Source organism: Dendrobates tinctorius, unplaced genomic scaffold (genome assembly GCF_039654945.1).
Source record: "Dendrobates tinctorius isolate UK_male_01 unplaced genomic scaffold, ASM3965494v1 ptg000383l, whole genome shotgun sequence".
In the NCBI taxonomy this organism is placed as follows: domain Eukaryota; kingdom Metazoa; phylum Chordata; class Amphibia; order Anura; family Dendrobatidae; genus Dendrobates; species Dendrobates tinctorius.
In genome coordinates, this window is record NW_027362049.1 from 1,461,949 (window position 1) to 1,487,159 (window position 25,211).

Consider the following 25,211-nt stretch of genomic DNA (forward strand, 5'->3'; position numbering starts at 1 on the left):
ATTTATAGAGGAGCTGTGGGGCCATCCTACAGTGTATTAATGAGCTGTGGGACCAACCTATAGTGTATATTGGAGCTGTGCAGAAATCCTATAGTGTACAGAGGAGCCGTGGGACCATCCAGTAGTGTACAGAGGAGCTATGGGACCATCCTTTAATGTATAGAAGAGCTGTGGGACCATCCTATAGTGTGTAGATGAGCTGTGGGACCATCCTAACTGTGTGTTTGAGACACCTCTATACAGTTGTATGCTACTGTATGGCTACATGGCAGAGCACAGAAGGGAAGGAGCACCATTTGAGTTTGGGGGCACAGATTTTATAGAGGAGCTGTGGGACCATCCTATAGTGTATAGAGGAGCTGTGAGGCCATTCTATAGTGTGTAAATGAGCTGTGGGGCCATTGTATTGTGTAGAGAGTCACTGTGGGGCCATTCTGTTGTTTAGAGCGGAGCTGTAGGACCATCAAACTGTGTGTTTGAGACACCTCTATACAGTTGTATGCTACTGTATGGCTACATGGCAGAGCACAGAAGGGAAGGAGCACCATTTGGGTTTGGGGAAACAGATTTTATTGGAATAGTTTGCAGACACCATGTCTCATTTCTATTCACCCCTATATATGTGCAGGTAAATAAAGTGAAGTATAATAAATGAGTAAATTAAAAACATAATTTTATTGAAACATAATTAAAATCTTAATTACAAAGTAAGAAAAGGTGCAAGGACAAAGAGGAGGGAATTAATCCCACCTCATGTAACAATCAAAGCAGCGATGTAACAAAATGTTCATGAATTCTTTTGCAAAGCCCCTGAGGTACCAGTGCAATGGAATTCCCTTCCCCCAGAAGTGTCCCCATTTTGTGAACTAAACACTTCAATCCATTTAACAAATGGTGTTTTGACCCCAAAAGTGTAAAAAAAAAAATAATTGCGTGTGTAACACTATGGCAATTGATCCCTTTCTCCCTCCATGCAGGAACGCAGGCATACTTACCACCCCGGTCGCACAGTGTGGCCACCCAGTGTGCTCCCTACTTTGTCTGAGTCCCAGTGGCGCACATGCGCACGCTCCCCTGCTTTAAAAGGGGCAGCACGCGCATATAGCTGAGAGGCATTTAGTGTAAGTGTTCACCTGCAAGATGACTCCCAGCCAATAGCTGGGAGGCATCTTGTTTAAAAGGCACCTTCCCCAATAGGGAGGTGCCAAGCAACACATTCAGTCATTAAGTAGTGTGCGGTTCTACTAGTGAAGTTGTGAGAGCCCCTGGTTCCGGTGTTGTCAGTACCGCACTCCTAGGTAAGCCTGGCCCCATGCCACAGTGGATCTGTAAAACCACATGCACCACCTGCGTGCATAACAGAGTGGCAGATTGCAAAAAAGTTAAAATATTTTTCCAATTAGGATTTTTTTCTTTATATAGCAACAACCATGTGGTATAAAATATAAATCACATTCACTTTATTCTATGGATAAGTACGACTGGGGATATGCCAAACTTAGGTAGTTTTATCTATGTTTGTACAATAAAAAAAAAACTATTTAAAGAACAAAAACGTGTCGCCATCACTTTTTATTATTTTCCGTCTATGGAGTTGCCCGAGATGAGGGCTTACGTGTCAACATATATTCACAAGGTAGCATGTATGTATCTGGAAAATATAAAAACACTTCAAAAGTACATAGTGTTTCATATGTCACATTTACTACTAGTGCATCTAGTGGAAACTCCCCAGTAACTACATGGCAAAAAAAAAATTACTACAAGAGTCATAATCCACCACAAAACCACTATACAAAAAAAAAAATCACAATATTTTTTAGTACAACATTAATATTTGCAATAAATCGGAGGCATTCACATGCAGGAGGGGTAACCAGTGATGCAATTACTGATTAATCAGATCAAATCGTAAAACATAAGTATGTGCATATCCTAGTCTCAAGAGTTCGGGGTCTATGTGGTTGGGTACACAGTGTAAATATAAAGTGACCATGCACTGCAGCCTGTTCCCACTTTCTATCAATCACAGGTATGGACACCAATGTATGAGTGTGTACTCACATAGATCAGACACTGTGTTCTCCCCTCAGCCCGAACGAGCACTTTGATTTTTCAGGAATTTAAAAAGCATAACGCAAGCCGCTAGTTGGGGTTGAGAAGAGTATGTAGTGTCTGATCCACATGAGTAAGCGCTTACTGTACGTTGGCCTCTATACAATGTGGATATAGACCATGGCGCATGGTCACTTTATATTTATAGCGTACACCCGTGTGCATAGAGCCAGTATTTTTGGGTGAAGATTTGTAGATTTTACTGGTATTATTTTCAGGTACATATGTATTTTATTTGCATTCATCATTTCATTTCTTCTTAAGACATTGCAACAAAAAATTTAATTGTTTGCATCATAAAAATTTACTTATTAGGGAGCAAAATACTTTATTTACTACTATCTCCTCAATGGAGAGGTGAAATTGAAAAACTAATTTTTATTCCACTCTGCAGTGACTATTAGATTGTGTATGAAGGTTAACGTGAAAAATATGGCAATAGATCCTCTTTAAAGGGAATCTGTCACCCCATTTTTCAAGTATCAGCTGCCGGCACTGACATCAGGGGCTTATCTACAGCATTTTGTAATTCCATAGATAAGCCCCCGATGTAACCTGAAAGATAAGAAAAATGAGTTATATTATACTCACCCAGGAGCGGTCCGGGTCCGGTTTTGGTGCGATGGGTATCGCGGTCCCGTCCGGCGCCTCCCATCTTCTAATGGTGACGTCCTCTTCTTTGCTTCCCGTCGCGGCTCCTGCACAGGCGCACTGCTCTGCCCTGTTGAGAACAGAGCAGAGTGGATTCCGGGTAAGTGTAGGAGAGGCTAAGCACAGCGCCTTGACTAATCTCTAATTACGGTCGCTGCTACACCACCTTCAGCTACAGGCACATATAGCCCTGTATCTATATCTATACTTACTCATTCATACAGCAGTCGGGCTGATGAAGGTCCAACTGGGACCGAAACGTCCTTTGTTTATGTGACTGCCTAAATAAAAAATCTGGATTTTCTAATCATAAGTTGAGTGCCAAGTTTCTTACTTCTATCTTACTGGCTTGGGAACCTATTTGAGCACCTTCACAGTAGTGCTACGGTTTATTCTCTTAGTCTTGTGATACCAAACATGTATAGTTTTCTTACTATTATAGTGGCTTAATAAAATTCAGAATTTTTGCAGCTGTTAGGCTACTTACACATTAGCGTTTTTTAGAGCAGCGCTTTGTGCGCAATAGAAACGCATGCAAAAAACGCATCATGCATTTTTAGGCGCAAGCGTTTTAACCAGTTTCAAGCCATGTTAACTCTTAAAGCGCATGCGTTTTGTAACGCAGGCGTGCACATATCCATGTGCACGCCTGCGTTCCCATAGACTGTAATGCGTTATTTTGTCGCATTACGTACGCAAGTGTGCGCATGCATTTTTTTGACGCCGTCGGACAGACCTAAAAATGCAACAGGTTGCATCTGGCGCACCTAGGCGCACACCTTAAAAAACGCATGCGCATGAAAACGCATACGAATGCGTGCAAACGCTAGACCATGCGCCCCCATATTAAACATAGGTGCGCATGGAAGCGCAGGATGCGCTGCGCAAAAAAACACTAATGTGAAACCAGCCTTAGAGGCACACGATGAGCCTGATCCACAGTGGATATATCTGTCATGGAGTGTTGAGGGATTTAAAAAAAAAAATGTAGAATTGCTTTTTTTTTCATTCACCATCCAAAAACTATAATAAAAAGTGATGAAAAAGCCAAATCTACCCCAAAATGATAACAATGAAAACAACATCTTGTCACGCTGTCGTTGATAGAAAAAGAATGTTATAAAGTTATGGATCTCAGGATATGTCAACCCAAAAATAAGCTGATCTATAGAATAAAGGTAACACTTTATTTGTGCTGCAAATGAATAAGTAAATGTGAAAACATTAAAAAACAAACAGCAGAATATTTTTTTTCTATTTCTAAAGAGTGAACAGAATTAATTAAAGTTAGGGGCAAATGCAATTCGCCTTGCAAAAAAAAGCCAAACCCATGATGCTGAAAAATTGTAATATACTTTAAATCCTGGAATGCAACATTAAAAAGAAAAAAAAATGATGTTTAGTCATTAAGATTAAGTTAGATCCAGTCCTTACCAGGTTAAAAAATTTGAGTGTAAACGGCACCATTTTTTGTGCCCCAGTGAGATTTTTTTCTCATTTTCATACAGTGGGTGACAATATACTAGATCTTATGACAACAAAGATCTGACACATGATGGATTCAGTCACGGGTATCAAGTCATTTAGGGGGAGAGGGAAACGATCTAAATTTGAGAAGTCCCATCTCTGGAAAATCTTCACAAATCAGCATTCTGAAAGTAAGCGGCCAAGTGAAAACACAAGACTTTTAAAGGGACATGGACCTTGCTGTGCACAAAGTGAAGCTTCAATAGACTGGAGTCACTTCCACACATCTAAAATATGAGAAATTTACTAAAATGCACTGCTGAAAAAAAATAAAGGGAACACTCAAATAACACATCCTAGATCTGAATGAATGAAATATTCTCATTGAATACTTTGTTCTGCACAAATTTGAATGTGCTGACAACAAAATCACACAAAAGTCATCAATGGAAATCAAATTTCTTAACCAATGGAGGCCTGGACTTGGAGTCACACACAAAATTAAAGTGGAATGTAATGTCCTTAAAAAAAGTCAAAATGATGCTCCGTATTATGTGTGGTCTCCACGTGCCTGTATGACCTCCCTACAATGCCTGGGCATGCTCCTGATGAGGCGGCAGATGGTCTCCTGAGGGATCTCTTCCTAGACCTGGACTAAAGCATCCGCCAACTCCTGGACAGTCTGTTGTGCAACGTGACGTTGGTGGATGGAGCGAGACATGATGTCCCAGATGTGTTCAATCGGATTCAGGTCTGGGGAACGGGCGGGCCAGTCCATAGCTTCAATGCCTTCATCTTGCAGGAACTGCTAACACACTCCAGCCACTTGAGGTCTGGCATTGTCTTGCATTAGAAGGATCCCAGGGCCAACTGCACCAGCATATGGTCTCACAAGGGGTCTGAGGATCTCATTTCAGTAGCTAATGACAGTCAGGCTACCTCTGGCGAAGACATGGAGGGTTGCACGGCCCTCCAAAGAAATGCCACCACACCATTACTGACCCACTGCCAAACCGGTCATGCTGAAGGATGTTGCAGGCAGATCGCTCTCCATGGCGTCTCCAGACTCTGTCACATGTGCTCAGTGTGAACCTCTTCTCAGTAATTCACTTGTAAAAGAGCCTGATGAAGGGGCCTTCTGAGCCCTGAAAGCTTGCAAGTATAATTTCTCTGGTTAGCCAATAAAGGTATCACTCCTTGAATACTTTTCTCAATTTTTGGGGGGACATAAGTGTTTACATCACATGCTGTTGTGCAAATGGAATAGACAACAGATGGAAATTATTGGCAATTATCAAGACACCCTCAATAAAGGAGTGGTTCTGCAGGTGGGAACCACAGACTACATCTCAGTACCAATGCCTTTCTGGCTGATGTTTTGGTCACTTTTGTATCTTGGTTGTGCTTTCACTTGTGGTAGCATGTGATGGACTCTACAACCCACACAAGTGGCTCAGGTAGTGCAGCTCATCCAGAATGGCACATCAATGCGAGCTGTGGCAAGAAGGTTTGCTGTGTCTGTCAGCATAGTGTCCAGAGGCTGGACGCGCTACCAGGAGACAGGCCAGTACACCAAGACACATGGAGGGGGCCGTAGAAGGGCAACAACCCAGCAGCAGGACCGCTACCTCCTCCTTTGCGCAAGAAGGAACAGGAGGAGCACTGCCAGAGCCCTGCAAAATTATCTCCAGCAGGCCACAAATGTGCATGTGTCTTCACAAGAGGTTAGAAACCGACTCCATGAGGATGGTCTGACGTCCACATATGGGGTTTGTGCTCACAACCCAACACCGTGCAGGACACTTAGCATTTGCCACAAAACACCAGGATTGGCAAATTCGCCACTGGTGCCCTGTGCTCTTCACAGATGAAAGCAGGTTCACACTGAGCACATGTGACAGACGAGACAGAGTCTGGAGACGCCATGGAGAGCGATCTGCTGCCTGCAACATCCTTCAGAATGACCTGTTTGGCAGTGGGTCAGTAATGGTGTGGGGTGGCATTTCTTTGGAGGGTCGCACAGCCCTCCATGTGCTCGCCAGAGGTAGCCTGACTGCCATTAGGTACCGAGAAAAGATCCTCAGACCCCTTGTGAGACCATATGCTGGTTCGGTCGGCCCTGGGTTCCTCCTAATGCAGGACAATGCCAGACCTCATGTGGCTGGAGTGTGTCAGCAGTTCCTGTAAGATGAAGGCATTGAAGCTATGGACTGGCCCGCCCATTCCCCAGACCTGAATCCGATTGAGCACATCTGGGATATCATGTTTCGCGCCATCCACCGTCACTTTGCACCACAGACTGTCCAGGAGTTGGCGGATGTTTTAGTCCAGGTCTGGGAAGAGATCCCTCAGGAGACCATCCGCCACCTCATCGGGAGCATGCCCAGGCATTGTAGGGAGGTCAAACACACTACTGAGCATCATTTTGACTTGTTTTAAGGACATTACATTCCACTTGAATTTTATGTGTGACTCCAAATCCAGGCCTCCATTGGTTAATAAATTTGATTTCCATTGATGATTTTTGTGTGATTTTGCTGTCAGCACATTCAACTTTGTACAGAACAAAGCATTCAATGAGAATATTTCATTAATTCAGATCTAGGATGTGTTATTTAAGTGTTCTCTTTATTTTTTTTTTGAGCTATATATATATATATATATATATATATATATATATATATATATATATATATATATATACACACACACACACACACACACGTGTATAAGCCGACCCCCTTAATTTTGCCACAAAAAACTTGGAAAACTTATTGACTCGCGTATAAGCCTGGGGTGGAAAATGCAGCAGCTACTGGTAGATTTCAAAAATAAAAATAGACACCAATAAAAGTAAAATTAATTGAGACATCAGTAGGTTAAATGTTTTTGAATAGCCATATTGAATCAGGAGCCCCATATAATGCTCCATACAGTTCATGATGGGTCCCATAAGATGCTCCATACAAAATATGCCCCATATAATGCTGCACAAAGGTTAATAATGGCCCCATAAGATGTTCCATAGAATAATATGACCCATATGCTACTCCATAAAGGTTATGGCCCCCTAAGACGTTCCATAGATTATGCCCCATATGCTGCCCCATAAAATGTTCCATAGAATAGGCCCCATAAGATGCTCCATAGATTATGGAGCATCTTATGGGGGCAGCATCTATGGAGCATCTTATGGGGCAGCAAATGAGGCATAGAATATGCCCCCATATGATGCTCCATTGAATATGCCCCCATATGCTGCCCCCCTAAGGTGCTCCACTCAATATTCTCCCATAAGATGCTCCATTGAATATGCTTCCATATGCTGACCTCATAAGATGCTTCATTGAATATGCCCCCATAAGATGCTCCATATATTATGCCCCATATGCTGCCCCTATAAGATGCTCCACTGAATCTGCCCCATATGCTGCTCCATTGAATCAGCCCCCATAAGATGCTCCATTGAATATGCCCCCATAAGATGCTCCATTGAATATGCCCCCATATGACGCTCCATTGAATATGCCTCCATATGCTATCCCCATAAGATGCTCCACTGAATATGCCCCCATAAGATGCTCCACTGAATATGCCCCCATAAGATGCTCCATATATTATGCCCTATATGCTGCTGCCGCTACTGCAGGTATTAAAAAAAAAAGAAAAAAGACATACTCACCTCTTGTCCCTGGGGGCCAGGTGCCGGTGTGCTGAGCAGGCGGACACCGGCGTGCTATGGAGGACAGGTGTCGCTGCTGGCTCAGGACCCGTCGCCTGGGATATTCACCTGTCCCGGTTCCAACGCTGCTCGCCGCTGTCTGCCTGCCAGGTCCCTCTCTCAGTGACGTCAGGCAGCAGACGGAGCGCACTGACTACGTCATCGTGCCCTCTGCTGCCTGAAAGTCACTGACAGAGGGACCTGGCGGGCAGACGTCATCGCGCCCTCTGCTGCCTGAATGTCACTGACAGGGACCCGGCGGGCAGACAGCAGCAAGCAGCGTTGGAACCGGGACAGGTGAATATAGCATATACTTACATCCCCCTGGCACGTCTCTGCAGCCTAGTTCTCCCTTCCTTCCGCGGTCACGCGGTACCGCTCATTAAAGTCATAAATATGCGCATATTCATGACTTTAATAAGCGGCACCATGTGACCGCTGTAGGAAGGAAAGGAGACCTTGGGACAAGCAGGGGGGCTGCAGAGACCGCGCCAAAGGGGGGGGGGTCAGTATGATGTGACATCCCTGCTCCCCCCCTACCCCTGGCTATGTGACTCGCGTATAAGCTGAGAGGGGAACTTTCAGCCCCAAAAAAATGGGCGCTGAAAATCTCTGCTTATACGCGAATATATACGGCACATATATTCAGATGACTAAATAAAGTGGGGAATACTTTATACCTGTCCATTTATAAACATTTTGTTACCGCATGACATCTAGTGGCCAAACTGGCTACACTAAATGTTTTTTTTTTTAATTTTAAAGGGAGTCTGTCACCCCATTTTTGGCCTATCAGCTGCGGCCACAGCCATCAGGGGCTTATCTAGAGCATTCTGTAATGCTGTAGATAAGCCCCCGATGTAACCTGAAAGATAAGAAAAGTTAGATTATACTTACCCCGGCGTCCCGTCCGGCACCTCCCATCTTCATACGATGTCCTCCTCCTCGCTTCTCCCTTGGCTCCTGCGCAGGCATACTTTATCTGCCCTGTAGAGGGCAGAGCAGAGTGCTGCAGTGCGCAGGCGCCAGACCGCTCTGACCTTCCCCGGCACCTGTGCACTGTAGTACTTTACTCTGCCCTCAATAGGACCGATAAAGTACGCCTGCGCCGGAGCCGAGGGAGAAACAAGGAGGACATCATCGTATGAAGAAGGGAGGCGCCAGACAGGACCACGACACCCACCACACCCGACTGCCTCCCGGTGAGTAATCTAACGTGTTTTTCTTATCTTTCAGGTTTCATCGGGGGCTTATCTACAGCAATACAGAATGCTGTAGATAAGCCCCTGATGGCGGTGGCCGCAGCTTATGGGGCAAATGAGGTGACAGATTCCCTTTAACTAGTGTACAGAGACCTTGAAATGTAGAAAATGTATGGCAAAGTTGCAAAAAGAATTTATTGACATTAGAATACCACTTTAGGCCATATTCACAAGTCAGAATTTTGGGTCAGTATTAGTAAGCCAAATCCAGGAGTGGCTCCAAAACACTGTCTCAGCTTACACTTTCAGTCCTGACAACTGAAGGTGCAGAATAAAGGGGCACAAATTGGGCTGATAGGGTCACTTAGAAATGACAGGTGAGAACTTTGCCCCCTTACATTATGCCCTTTAAGGACGGCTTATGTGAACGAGGACCAGTCACTTGCCATAAAGCTGTAAGTGATTATACTTGGTGTAAATGGCGCGGTCCTACTGAACCGGACATTCCAGAGATATGGCAAGTGACTGGACCCCTTTATCCTTTTATTGATCAAGAAACCCCCCTATTCTTCATAGCATTATGAGGGCTTGTATTTTGGTGTTGGACAAACAATAGTTTTCAATTACACCATTCGTTTTACTATACATAGTACTGGAGAATGAGGAAGAAAAAAAAAAAAAAGTGCAGTGAAATCGAAAAAAAAAAAAAATCCCCATAATTCCACCTTTGTTTTTACAGTGTTTATTGTGTGGTAAATATAACCTGGCAATATCATTCCACAGGGAAACATGATTAGGACAATAACAAATGTCCATTTTTGTATTATTTTAGAAGGGAAAAAAAATTGATTCCGTGTCTCGTCTGCATATTTTGTGCCAAAAACTATAATCAATCACATTATAGGTCAGGCTTTCTTTGAACTTTTTTTTTTTTTTTGGGTGGGGGGGGGGGGTGTGCAAAACAGAATATTGAATGAAACACTGACAATATGGTTAGGTGAACGTACCTCATTTGTTCAGTTTTTCACTTTGCATCAGAGATGGTGAAATAAAAGGGTTAACCAGCAGCCATCTGTTGACATTTGGCAAACTAGTCAGTGGGCTATCATTAGGATGTGGTTATATTGTACAGGAAATATCTGTTCCTTCTTGCATCACAATTGCATTAGTAAAAACATAGGGATATCCTAAACCATTGCAGGAATCATTCACATTCTTCAAGCTGGATCCACAGGACTGTTATATAGAAAGGGGGTAAAAATCATGTGTGCGTGCGTTACCAACCTATCATGAAGCATCTTTCATTCCACCAGAGCTGTTTAAAAGAAGCAGAGCTGTGATTGGTTGCTATGAACAAGCTTTCCCACTCCAGAAAACACCTCAGCAAACACTGACACCTCAGCAAACACTGACCGAGTGGAAGGAATCTAGCATCCCCGGTAACATAAGCTCCCAGCCATTGTCTGCCCCCCAGAAAGGTGCAAGAGAGCACATGACAGAAATGAATCACCCTCTCCCTGCCCATATACCCATCACACATCCTCCATCCCGTAGGCAAAGCTCCCCTCTTAAAGGGATCTCCAGTATGGAAGTTAGGACCGTTCCACTCAGCGCTGTAGTTCTGACCCCAGGGTCTCTTAAAGGGATCCCCGGTATGGAAGTTAGGGCAATTCCACTAAGCGCTCTGGTTCTGACCCCAGGCCCCTCTTAAAGGGATCTCCAGTATGGACGTTGGGGCAAATCCCTCAGCGCTCTGATTCTGACCCCAGGCTTCTATTAAAGGGATCATTGGTATGGAAGTCAGGGCAAATCCATCCAGCGCTTTGGTTCTGACTCCAGGCCTCTCAAAGGGTTCCCAGGTATGGAAGTTAGGGCAATTCCACTCAGCATTCTGGTTCTGACCCCAGGTTCTCTTAAAGGGATCCCCAGTATGGAAGTCAGGGCATTAGCCTTCAAATGCTCTGGTTCTGACTCCAGGCTGACGGGATGATGTGGGATATTATAGTGACTGTGGCTATGTGGAGTGGGGGGGGGGGGGGCTATACACTCAGATTATATAATTATAATTTGTTATAATTAACCATAGTTAGTTACTATGCCCAGGCAGCGCCGGGCTCTTCAGCCAGTTTTACATAATTACCATGGCAGATATACCACACACAGAAGATATAACAAATACATAAAAAATAAATTGTGTGTGATCATCACTTGAACAGGTTGTTCTCTACTTTAACAATGAGGAACTATCCTTACGTCCTCCCTTTATCGCATGACAGTTAGTGTATACAGTAGAGTTGTTAGGCTGTGTGCCCATGTTGCATTTAAGAGTTTCCGCAGCGGCAAGGGCGATTCCACCGCCACAGGATTGCAGTGAAACGCTCACTTTACGCATGTGACTATGCCCACCATGCGTAAAGTGAGCGTCTCATGAGCGGCTGGTACCCATATTCCTGTGAAAAATAGAATTAAAATAAAAAAATAGGGCTATACATACCCTCTGTCAGCCCCCAGCGGTTCTTCCCAGGTGTGCTTTACGACAAAATGACCTTTTGTGACGTCGGTCATGTGACGTCACAAAGGTCATTCTCGTAAAGCACGCCTGGGAACAGAAGCACCGCTGAGATTGGGGGCCAACAGAAGGCGAGTATATCCAGATTTTTTATTTTTAGCATTTTACTATTGTTGCTGCATAGGCAGCATCAATAGTAAAAAGTTGGTCACACTTGTCAAGTACTATGCTGACAGGTTGGTCACACTTGTCAAATCACTTTCCCAAGCGATGCTTCAAATCGCTTGAATTCTGCAAGCTAAAAACGTTTGCATAATGCTTGTATTTTGCAGGAAAACGCATGCATCAAGAGAGTTGCGGAAATGCTGCGGACAATCTCATGGTACCTTCATACTGTGGAGGTGAAACTTTCTGCAACGTGGGCACATAGCATTATGTGAGATCTGCAGAGGTGTTTGTAATTACACTCAGCTCTACACCCCACGCTGACTGCCAGGAGATGGAAGCTGAAGATGTAACCACACTTATACAGCCCTGATCTCTGCACCTACACAACAGTATAGATTCAGAGCACAGCTATCATTACTATTACATGTTTCTTCTGCAAGGATGCCTCCTTTATGACTGGTCAACATGTGGAGAAAATGAAAGTACACATCACTTGAAAAGACTCTGGTAATGCTTAAATTATAATGTAAAAGCTACAAGCTAATGTTTCTGCAATAGAGGAGAAATTATAAAAATAAACTGTAGTTTACTCAGCTCTGCAGCCACTATTGCATGATGTGGTCAGTTTAACATGCTCAAACTGGTATTCCCATCTCAAAGAGCCTATCCCAAAATGTACTAGGTGTAATAACAGATTCCTCAAATTAGAAATATAGTATAGTTCTTCTGATTTGCTGTTCCTTACCCCAAGTGCAGGCATTGCTGTAGCTTACATATCCATGGTTACGACAACTCACAGTTAACTAGTAGCTATTTGTTGTAACCATGACTATATAAACTACTGCAATGCCCTGCACAAGAGGTAAGTGAGAGTTCTCCTGATAACCTATTACTACATTTCTAATTGGAGGCATTTGCTATTATTACACCTACTATATTTTGGGATAGGATCTTGGAGATGAGACTATCCCTTTAATCCTTTGCTTTCTGGGATCTTCAGTCCAGTGGGCGGTGCCATCAGTGACTGACAGCTAGTTCTGTATGCCAACTTATACAAAGCTGTCAGTCACTGATTAGACCACCTACTGGACAAAAAAACCCCAGAAGAGCTTCAAGTAATAAAAATACAGGTTATACTGAAATGCTTCTCACACAACCATTTATCAATCTGCTCAGCTCCCCCCACTCTATAAGGACATGCCACCATATTAGACTGTATTTTTATGGTGGCAGACTTCCTTTAAACAAAATTCTAGTCCAATCTTCTCACAATACGTCACCTTTTCATAAAATGTATCAACTTGTCAAGTTTTTATTCCATTAATCATGAAACACACAAAGACAATACAGACTAATTTGGGTTAAAAAAGGTTTTTATTTTTTTTATTTAAATTAAAAAGAATACTCATCAGATCTTGGGTTATAAACATGATTTTGACCCAATAACCACCCGTGTGTGGGGGGAAAGCACAGGTTGCATGTCCCCCTCCATTATACCATTTACTGTGCATACATATTCATTTTATCCACAGGGACCCTCAGGCCCACATTGATAGAGTCGATGATTCACTTTTCATGTTACAACCTCATCTAATACCAGTGTACTTTATTATATTAACTATAACCTCAAAATGCTACAGCTGAGGCTCCACTTGTCCTCATTTGTTAGCAGTCACATGAGCTGCCACCAACACGGCATTACAATGGCTGCCCAGGTCACAACGATGCTGAGCCACCTGGAGAAAAAAAAAATCCTAAGAACACGGTCACAGCCATGAGTACAGAACAGCATCTACCCTGCTGTCGTAAACTCCATTACTGACATACTGGGTTCTCCTTATCCACATTCTTCCACCTGCTATGGTCACCTTTTCCTCCTGTCCATCCCATATTCGCTCAGTTCTGACGAGCGTGGTCGTCTTCTGACTAGGGGAAGGGAGTAAGCCACTGCCAGACACAGGGGAGCGGCCTTTAATAATTGGGAACAAAGGATTTGACAGGTTTAAATTCAAGATCTCTCAGTTTCGTCTCAATGGCTACCTTTAGGCTTGGGAGCCATTTCCATGGCTTATATATTACCAGTGACAGGATAGCCTTTTTCTCAAGGTCTGTACAAATATAGATCACATTGAGTGCTCACAGCACTCAGATGTCAAGTATTGGTTTCAATGAGACTGGAAAAAAAAAAAATGGCACAACAGAACATGGCTGCGTACAGAACTTCTAGGAAAAGATCCCGAATGTCCCAAAGGTGTCACCCAGTCTTCCAAAAGTCATGTAAATCCGCACGATTATAGGAATATTACAGATTCAGATAACCTATACTTGTAAAATCTGGGTGACAACAATACGGGCAGGTCAGCAACTGTCATCCATGGTTGTCACCAAGCAGTTGTGTACAAGGTTACTGAACAATGGCTGAGCAGCATATAAATACAACAGTGGGGACTTTAGGAGGACACAAGTCGTCACCCAGAGCTACCCTATTAGCCTTTTTCCAACATATCAGATTGGGCACAGGCTTGTGGTATGGTACAAGGCTCAGAGGTAGTGGGAAGATGCTAAAACAGACATGCCTGAGCGTCTTACTTACCGTATATCTATGCAAGTATAGATCACCTCTGGAAGTATAGATCACCTCTGGTGTGACCCATATTAGCTACGCCAATGCTGGCCAGCACATTCTCAAATCACTGGATGCATAGATATTTCATTTTGCATCATACAGGTTTCTTACAAAATCTGTCGAGATACTAGGAGCATTAGGCTCCAGGAAAAGCGGTGCCAGATACGCAAAAGCGGTCATCACAGCCGCTGCGCACCCAAGTGGTAAGATGGTGCTGTCCAACCATAAGACAAGTGTTGGTCACACGAGTAGCAGCTACTTGACAAGTTCAATAATTATACATTACGTTTTATAAAAAAAATCTCCATCACCAGATTTCACTGTACAAGCAAGTGTACAATACACCTGATGAAGCTGATGTGCTTACTCTGAAGAGCCAAGTTGAAACGGCTGTGTAATAGTACTTACATTTTTGTCCTGCCAGATATGAAAATGAGCTGAATTGTAATAACAGACAACAAAAAAAAACACACGGCTTTACTTGCCCTTTTACAGATTGCACAGCGCTGTGCAGATACCTGGCACAGCAGTGGTGACTTGGAGCTGGACTCTGGGAAGGAGAGTAAAGCACAAGGGCTTGTTTTTTTAAATTGGAAAAAAAAAAAAAAAAAAATTTACAGACTGCTTGGGAAATAATGTTTTGACACCAGAAATCTCCCTTAAAAAGGGACGGTCAGCACAGAATGACTGTTTGAACCAAATACAGGCCCTTGTACATCATGGCAGGGCCAGTGATTTAAATACGCCTTTCCACAATCTCTGCACCCCCCTCTTATTTGATTGACCACTTAGGCTTCATAGGGCCAGAGAAGGTGGAGACCGAGGAGGTGGGAAGGTGTGTATGGCTTCATAGGGCTGGAGGTGGAGACCGAGGGAACGAGGTGGGAAGGTGTGTATGGTTTCATAGGGCCAGAGAAGGTGGAGACCGAGGGAACGAGGAGGTGGGAAGGTGTGTATGGCTTCATAGGGCCAGAGAAGGTGGAGACCGAAGGAACGAGGAGGTGGGAAGGGGTGTATAAATGAGGGTCCGCACTGTGCGGCTGTCCTTGGTTTGAACAGTCATTCTGTGCGGATAGTCCCTTTAACAATGTGTGCAGTGTGTACTGTGGAATCTGGTGACACTTTAAAATCTATGTAAACATTAGTTAATGGGAAAGAATATTCACAATCTCGTGGTACCTTCATACTGTGGAGGTGAAAGTACTTAAAGATACAGGTACAGTATAAATGTGTTATGGTTAGAATTGCAGCTATGCCAAATTAACTAGAAGGGGACTGTGTTGCAATACCACAATTAACCAATGGGAAAAAAATAAATAAATATTTGAGGTCATACAACTTATTACGTAAAAAATGCTGACCATCCTCGCATTCAAAATCAGTTGTCCTGGAAAAAGATTTTCCGCCTCTTTGATCCGCTCCCACCTTTGCCAAGAAATACAGAACACACACCGCCACTTGCCCGATATCGCTGGTTACCTCCACTTTTTAGCACTAAAAGCTGTAATAACAGGATGGTACACATCAGGAACACAAAGTTACAGCTGCCATGTATCCCCAGCCAATATGTGAAAATGTAAGCGTTACTTGTAGGCGTGAGATGATTAACATTGCAGAACAGCGCCACCCACTGGTAAGGGCAAATTCCTTGCATTAGAAGCAGCTTATGCCAGGCTTTGGAGAAATAACCTTTCAATCAACAAAATAAGGTAAATTGTTGTTTTCTTGGCTGAGTTAGAAGAACTGTAAGAACATTTCAGTGCATTTTAGAGTAAAAAGTTTTGTGATAAGGGCATCTCCACAGTTACTCCTGGTAAACGGCTGCTCACCCCTGAATTCATGTGATGATCTAAAGGGCCGGTTTGTTCCGCAACTCAGTTATTTCAGCTTTTAGTCATAGAATTCAGTGCACAGGAGAACAATTTGATTTACAGGAAACTTTTGCTCAGGTTCCAGCTTGTTGTCTGATTCATGAACTAGTTTTTCTCTTGTAGAATGACCAAGTCATCATATGCATGGAGAAAACGAAATGTTCCACTGTGGGCTGGATCCCAGGCCTCATGTGTCACTGCTTCCCCAGAGAGGACGGCCTTGTCCATATGGAAGCCATCCACAAGCGAGCCTCTTACAATGCACTGGAAAAACATTCCATTGGCAATAAAAAGCCATTTAAAGGGCTATTCCTATATTATAGAGTGAAGACATTGCTAAGATGTGCCATCATTTTAGGACAATGGAGTATCCATAGCATTGGTTAGTGCCGCATCCCCAGGAAGGTTTTTTCCCTGACCAGGCCTGACCCCACCTCCCAGCTATGTAGGGAACTAGCCATACTCCAGTCTCTGCTCCCATTCATTAAGAGCAAGGAAAACCAATTAGAGGGCTACAGAGCTAAACTGCGGTTAATTAATGCTTACAATACCTTTTTAATTACAACCGGCCTGATCTGTTTCCACAAACTACACAACTGCTAATGGCAACATAATGCAAATCGTCAAAATGCCCATATTCCTCTATGGCCAGGTTCAACGTTTCAGCTAGTGGTGCAGAAGACCATGTGGGGGTTTACCAACATCAGAAATTCTACAAATGTCTCTACAGATCTATCTAACGGGAGAACCGCTCTTATGGTCTCCACCAATTCTTACAAAACCGAGAAATAAGCAGCCCAAGAATGCCAGGGATAAGACATGGTGCAGTCTGGAGAGGTGCTAGGAACTGAACCATTTTGTAGCCAATGTGCATAATACGGCTGGCATGGAAGTCTGCTGTACACTACCACGTGCCTCCTACGTAATTCTTATGAAACATGCCACGTTTGCAGGCACTTCACATAGGGGAAAACATCTTTGTATAAGACTACGAGTACATGGCTCTGCTGTGTGCACGAGCCTAAAGGAACCCTCTATAAAAATGAGAAACCCCTATAGCATTCCTAAACAGCGACCAAGTAGTGACATTTTATTGAATGATTTTTACCAGTGTCAAACCCAAATCGTATACACAGCAGCTTCACATCGCTGATCCGAGGTTATAGATTTGAAACAAGGAGAACATAAGATGCCCACAAACAAAACAAAAAAAAAAAAAAATTAAAAAAAATTATTGAGCGCACACACAACTATCTAGTGAATGTTTTGCCATGGGGCTACAGGAAAGTTAGTTGACTTGGGCATTATATCACATTGATGACAGCCCTGGATCAGGTAGGATGGCGGTCAGGGGGATTCTCTGGTGCGCCCTTATTGCTTTGGGGGAAGTACATCGTAGCTCTAATACTTCCACGTGGGCATGGACGTGAAATGGTAGAAAAGAAACAATGTCTTAACAAATCATTGGATGGTGCCTCATTAAGCAGTGTATAAAAAGGTGACAGCTCAAGGTTACAGAATATCCAGGCATGGTTTCAGGAACAGAGGTTCTTTTATCCCAAGATGTCAACCAAAGTTATAATGGAGCAATGGTCTATATTCTATTATAACAAGACACCAATGTTACCATGTCTTCTGGATTATTCTGAATTTAAGTCTGCGAAGACCAAGCCATTGGGCTATGTTGAAGTGTTGCAATAAAGTGACAAAATTAAATTGTTCATGAAGTGGGTACTAAAACTCCCAGCTCCATTGATGCTGGATCACAAAGCTGTCCGTCTGGAAAAGCCCATCTCCATTCGTTACACTAAAGCTCTTGCTTTCTACGTAGGCTTCATAATACTGCCGTTCACTCAGCAATGCAGACGCCATGATCCTGCCAATTGCTTGCTCTCTTCTGAAGAACATGCTATGGGTAGGTGGGCACAATATACTTCTACACAATGTTTCAGGTAGGTTCACACTCTTCACAGACTGGGGAAGAGCAATGGGCAGGAAGGACAATCAGTTAAAGCTTCTTTCCATTTGATGCAACTGTTAAAGGTGCTCCTCGATTCAGATCTGGGTACACGTATTCAGTGCGCCTTTACTTTACAAAAAACAAGTTCTGTCCCCCCTCCTCCAAAATATCACATAAATTCAAATCTTTATATATTATAATTATATATTAAAAAGAAATGGGGAGAAGGGGGTGACATTTATTACCCCCCTACGTTCACTTTCTCTGGTCTTTCAAAAAAAAAAAAAAAAAAAAAAATCAGAGCCTCTTATTTATAAAAAATTAAAAGACTGAGAAAAAAAAAAAAAAAAAAAAGTCAGTTCATAGAAATCAATATGAGAGAAAGGAAACACTCTGCCGCCTCCCCTCTTCAGTGCACTCAAGCCCAGTCTTATCTTTGCCCATCCATGGCAGTCATGGCTGTCTGGGGCCCCCCTGCAGGCTTGGAGGTTGGGGGCCAAGCTGGTGGTGGATGATGGTGGAGAAGGTAGTGTGAGGTTGGAGAGGATGGAGGCAGCCAGACTGGCTGCGGCTGGCTGGTAGGTGATGAAGGCAAGTAAAAGTTAAAACCGCCAGGAGGAGAACAGGCAATTGAAGCTGCAGGACTGCTGCTATTTTGCAAGCTCTCCGAGGTTCGAAGTTTAGAAAACATGGCTAAAGCATCCGGGAAGTTGGGCGGAGTGGCCGGCGTGTTACTTGGTGTACACATCTGAAATACAAGAAGGCACAGTTAGTAGGAATAACATGAAATACTAGGCACAAAGCCATATAAACATGTAGCTCAATTACAGCCTTCTGTCTCAGCCACTACTCTACACAGATGTCTCACGTTATACTCCATCAGTGGTACCAGGGGAATATTGGCGGAGCAAGATATTCAGTGACACGGAACAATGTAACTTTACAATTTTTGGTTCAAAGCTACTTTCAGAACTAAAAGCCCAGCAGTCCAGGATAAGTGAGCAAATGTCAGTTTCGATGGACATGAGAAACTTCAAGACAACCGATGCTTAACAACCTGGGCAAAACGGCTATGTCTAATGCATGACTTTAGGTCAGAGCACAGGGATCCACCATTTGTAGTAACGGCACAGTACCCGTACATATAGATACCATGTACCAGGATAATGGCCGACTACAATGCTCTTGACTAACAGAAGGCATACCAGCAAGGCCACAGGCACACAGAGCTTACTCAGAGGGGGAAGGAGTGGAGTGTCTCTTCCCAATCGTCAGCAGAAGCTGCTCTAGCTGACAATATCCACAGATGAGTTACTCCCACGTGCCACACAAATTAAGAAAATCAAAGCAGAGAACAAATCTAAGTAACTTTTTCAAAAGACTTTTAAGTAAAGATCTTACTGTAAAAGACAGCACATCCGGCTCATCTAACGGAGTTACTTTGCAGAAATCTTATAATAGTGGATGCGTCCTTCTGTCCAAAGCCGGGATGGGCGGCGCCTGCACAGCGTGGTGCCGGAGTCAGTACGTGCGCATACTACACTACCTCGTTATTTTATTGAACACACTGAATGAGAATTTGTAGACAGTGTCAACAAAATGGCATCAGATATCGCAGGACGCACACACATTGACTATGGCACCAATTTTATTGAAGAATTGTACTACGACAACACAGTCGTGTGCACGTGCCGGCCGTCGCCCTTATCCTAGTAGCTGGCGCATGTGCAAGCCATTTTGACTGCTCAGTGCTATAATGAGGTTGTATTACATTACATTTTTAAAATGGCAACAGAGTCCGTGATCTCGGGCACCATTTTATTGAAGACACTACATAAATGTGCCAATAAAAATGCTCGCCACCTAGGCGCACAATGGATTCAATAGCTAGTAGAACTATATATGGGCTCAGGTTGCTACCTACAACTTTTGCTTTTCTTATGGTATCTGTATGGCTTTCTATTCTTCTCCTTTGTCTTCTGTGTTCCTCATTGACATTGTATTGAGCTACAAGATGCGATTATATACGCAGCTGTTTATAACGGTAAGCTGCACCTGCCGCTGATTAAGGCCTGCGCCTGCCGCTGATTGGTCGTGGCTGCCAGGCCACGACCAATCAGCGGCAGGCGCAGGCCTTAATCTGTAAGAAAGAATTACAATAAAAAAAAAAAAAAAAAAAAGTTATTCTCACCTTCCGATGGCCTCATGTCTTCTTTCCACACGCCTGGCCTTGCGTTCCCAGTAATGCTTTGCGGCTCAGACCACTGATGACGTCGGTCTTTCTCGCTCTAGCGAGAGTGACGTCATCAGCGGTCTAAGCCGCAAAGCATTACTGTGAACGCGAGGGGGGGTCGTCGTCGCTTCTACTCCCTGTAGCAGTGTTCTATACAGGAGTTTGTGCTGATGCGGTGTGAGACTCTGGGGGAGGAGTTAGGCTGTGTTCACACACAGCTTTTTTTTATCGGTTTTTACTATAAAACCGCTAAAAATAAGCTTCCCAGTCATTTCTATGCATTTTGCACATTGATGCGGTTTTTTTTACCGCGATAAAAAACGAAGCATGCTAATTTTGCGGCTTTTTCAGCGGTTTTGGCTTCCATACATTTTGAAACCGCTGTGGAAAAAAACGCATCAAAAACGCGCAAAAACCACCGCGGGAAAAATAGGTGCGGTTTCTGGGAAGGGAGTCAGGTATTCAAGCAGAAATTTTCTGCTACGTGTGCACTTAGCCTTACAGGTCTGTGCTCACTGCTGGCTTGCAGCACATCACCAGGAATGATGGGAAATAATGCACTAAGAAGGGAGCAAAGCAATCTCAAAAGGAAGAAGTAACTATAACTGGTTGGTGCAAGGGCACAGGATGAGAAGCAGAAAGGCATAAGACAATGAAACTTTGTAGAAAAGGTTCTTTAGGGGCATCATCTTTACAGGGGGTTACCCCACAAAAAGTACATTCTAATTAACCCCTTTCTGACATACTATCCTGTCCACGGTACCAGGGCCTGTATGACCGTGGACGGGATAGTACGTCGAGCCCTTTAATGCGATACTGCAACTTAAGCCGTGGTGATCGCATTAACATTCCAACCACCATCTCACCTTAGGGAAGATGGTGTCGGCCTCCCAGGCTGCGCGCTTTTCTTCAGCCCCTTTTGCGCCACCTCCGCACACATCCCGCAGCCACACAACTTTGATAAGTGACGCAATTCACTAAAGGGGGTTTTACACTAAGCAATATCGCTAGCAATATCGCTAAAACGTCACTGGTTTTGTGACGTTATAGCGATATTGCTAGCGATATCGCTATGTGTGATACTTACCAGCGACCGGCTCCCCCGCTGTCCATCGCTGATCGCGCGAGAATGTCCGGCTCCATTTCTCGTCGGGCGCTTCCTGCTGAGACTTCCTGCTGTGATGACGAGCGACGCGTGGAGGCGGGCGGGAGGACGCAGGATCGCTGTGTGTGAATGGTAAGTATCGTGCGCTGCGTCGCTGCTGCATCGCTGTGAGATCTTTCTGTATGAAAGCTCACTAGCGATCATTTAGTGATGCACCAGCGATCCTGACCGGGTCGGATCGCTGGTGCATCGCTAAATGTAAAAGGGCCTTTAGAGTCTGTGCCTGCAGTTTTCCTTTTTTTTTTTTTTGTTTTCATCCCTCCTCTTGGGCCACCCCATGCGCACACAGCTGCCGCCGAACTTTGATAAGCAAAACAGTTCACTTACCAGAGCTCATGCCGGCTGTTTTAGACACTTATTTTCGCCACCCCCGTGTGCACAGCCAGCAGCCTAATTTTGATAAGTGACACGCAGTTCACTTAGAGCTAGGGCCTGCTGTTTTAGACTTTCTACAGCTTTTCCTTTTCAGAATAGTTCACACCAATCACTATCTCCCCCCCCCCCCCACACAGTTGTCAATAAAGAACACCCAAGCGCACCATATTCACACAAAATATATCAAATTTGTCCCAACAGCGCTATTCAATGGAGGAGGGAGACATTCTTTCCTTGCCTCAGACAGCGAGGGAGAGGATCCCACATTAAATTTTTCTGATTCTTCATCCTCTTCCCCCTCAGGTCCTGCGGTACCGCCACGCAGACACTCCAGGACAGAAGATGAGGCAGCACCCACCATGCCTGCAGCTGAACCAGCACTCCCCGTATGGACCTCGCCCCCTGAAAATTACCAGCCACCGATTCCTGATTTTGTGGCAGAATCAGGAACAAGTTTGACACCACCGGCCTCACAGAAATTAACTTTTTCGAAGTCTTTTTCTCTGAGGATTTTATTAACCTCATGGTGGCACAAACCAATTTGTACACTTGTCAATTTTTGGAACAAAACCCGCGTTCATCATTTTCAAACTGGTCTCCTGTAGACGCAGTTGAAATGACGCAGTTTTGGGGCCTGGTCCTCCATATGGGGATCCTGAAGAAGCCCAAACTTTGGCAATAATGGAGTGTTGATATTTTATATAACACTCCAGTGTCCCGAATGGTCATGGCCCGGACGCATTTTGAGGCCATCCACAAATTTCTGCATTATACTGATAATGCAGTGTCCCGCACAAGATGACCCCAACTTTGACCGTCTTTTCAAAGTTCAGCCAGTCATCAAACACTTTAACAAAAAGTTTGCTGAAGTGTACGCACTCAAAAGGGACATCTGCGTGGATGAGTCCTTGGTTCATTTCAAGGGAAGGCTGCGATTCCGTCAATAACTGCCCAGTAAGAGTTTGATTCGGTACCTGGACCTATAAGCTGTGTGAGAGTAACCTCAGGGTACACGCACAGGTTTAGAGTGTACAAAGGGAAGGACACCAGGATTGAACTCCGAGTGTCCTCCTTTCCTGGGAGTGAGTGGGAAAATTGTGTTGGATTTGGTGCACCCACTGCTGCATAAAAGGTTATCACCTCTACACTGAACTTTTATACCAGCATCCCACTCTACAAATCCCTCTGCACGAGGTACCGCAACCTGCGGTACCATCCGCAAAAATCAGAGGCCTCCTGTAGACGCTACTTGGGCAGAGCTCAGTGTAGCGACCACCTGCTTGTGGTCAAGGACAAGAAGGATGTCCTTCTCTTGGCCACCATACACTGTGAAGGCAGCGCCCTCTGCACTGTACGGCAGGGCTGTGAAGTCGGAGTTGTGAAGTCGGAGTTGTGGAGTCGGTGCTCATTTTGGTGGAGTCGGAATAAAATGGACCGATTCAGTCTCCTAAAATATATAAATTGGGTACAGTAGTTCAATGCAGAATGTGCGGAATATTTTTCATAGGAATTTGGGAAAGTTATGAAATGTCCTATAAATGACTGTTCTATTCCTGATCTAAGGATACATTCACACAGCGTTTTTTGAGTGTATGTTTCAGTTGCAATAGCAGATCAGCTTTTTAAAAAACGGCATCACCTGAAAAGGTTTTAGAGCTCATAGATAATGTTTTCAATAGCAAAAGCAGATTAGAAATCTGCTCTATATATCCATATCTTATCTGTACCAAAAAGAATGAAAGCCGGATAGCACACAGAACACTTTTTTAGCACCAGTCAGGTACACCTCATAGCTGCCCAAAAGGACGCCCCGGACAGGCATTGCTCGTCTTCAGTAATAAATCAACATCAATTGATAGTTGGAATAAATAGACTGCATTCATCACCACATCTTCTTAAGGTGCAGGCTTTATTTTCAAGTGTAGGGGTGTGCAGTATGAGGTTCTGCAGCAGCTGAGGTGTGCAGCAGTATGAAATTCTGCAGAACAGTATGCGGTTCTGCTCCCCCCCCCCCCTCCAGGTTTGATCCTGGCTACGCCCATAGTGTGAATGTAGCCTGAGGATCTAGGCTTTATCTTAGCCGAGAAAAGAGTGTGAGTGTGTAATGTGTAATATATTTTACACACACACATACATATACACACAGTGTATACATACTGTACAGACCAAAAGTTTGGACACCTTCTCAAAGCGTTTTCTTTATTTTCATGACTATGAAAATTGTAGATTCACTCTGAAGGCATCAAAACTATGAACTAACACATGTGGAATTATATAATTAACAAAAAAGTGTGAAACTAAAAATACTGTATGTCTTATATTCTAGGTTCTTCAAAGTAGCCACCTTTTGCATTGATTTCTGCTTTGCACACTCTTGGCATTCTCTGATGAGCTTCAAGAGGTAGTCACCAGAAATGGTTTTCACTTCACAGGTGTGCCCTGTCAGGTTTAAGAAGTGGGATTTCTTGCCTTATAAATGAGGTTGGGACCATCAGTTGTGTTGTGCAGAAGTCTGGTGGATACACAGGTGATCGTCCTACTGAATAGACTGTTAGAATTTGTATTATGGCAAGAAAAATAGCAGCTGAGTAAAGAAAAAACGAGTGGCCATCATTACTTTAAGAAATGAAGGTCAGTCAGTCTGAAAAATTGGGAAAACTTTGAAAGTGTCCCCAAGTGCAGTGGCAAAAAACATCAAGCGGTACAAAGAAACTGGCTCACATGAGGACCGCCCCAGGAAAGGAAGACCAAGAGTCACCAGTGCTGCGGAGGATAAGTTCAGCCGAGTCACCAGCCTCAGAAATCGCAGGTTAACAGCAGCGCAGATTAGAGACCAGGTCAATGCCACACAGAGTTCTAGCAGCAGACACATCTCTAAAACAACTGTTAAGAGGAGACTTTGTGCAGCAGGCCTTCATGGTAAAATAGCTGCTAGGAAACCACTGCAAAGGACAGGCAACAAGCAGAAGAGACTTGTTTGGGCTAAAGAACACAAGGAATGAACATTAGACCAGTGGAAATCTGTGCTTTGGTCTGATTTGAGATCTTTGGTTCCAACCACCATGTCTTTGTGTCAAACAGAAATGGTGAACGGATGGACTCTACATGCCTGGTTCCCACCGTGAAGCATGGAGGAGGAGGAGTGATG

General features: G+C 43.9%; 1 protein-coding gene across 1 annotated transcript in view; it reads right to left on the minus strand.

Annotated features, from left to right (window-relative positions):
* Positions 1–13,188: 13,188 nt before the first annotated feature.
* UBALD2 (UBA like domain containing 2) overlaps positions 13,189–25,211 on the minus strand; it is a 32,787-nt gene continuing 20,764 nt past the window's right edge. Inside the window, exon 3 of the mRNA XM_073563173.1 lies at positions 13,189–19,038. Coding sequence (XP_073419274.1) covers positions 18,721–19,038 — 318 coding nt within the window. The 3' untranslated portion in view covers positions 13,189–18,720. The remainder of the gene's footprint in view (positions 19,039–25,211) is intronic.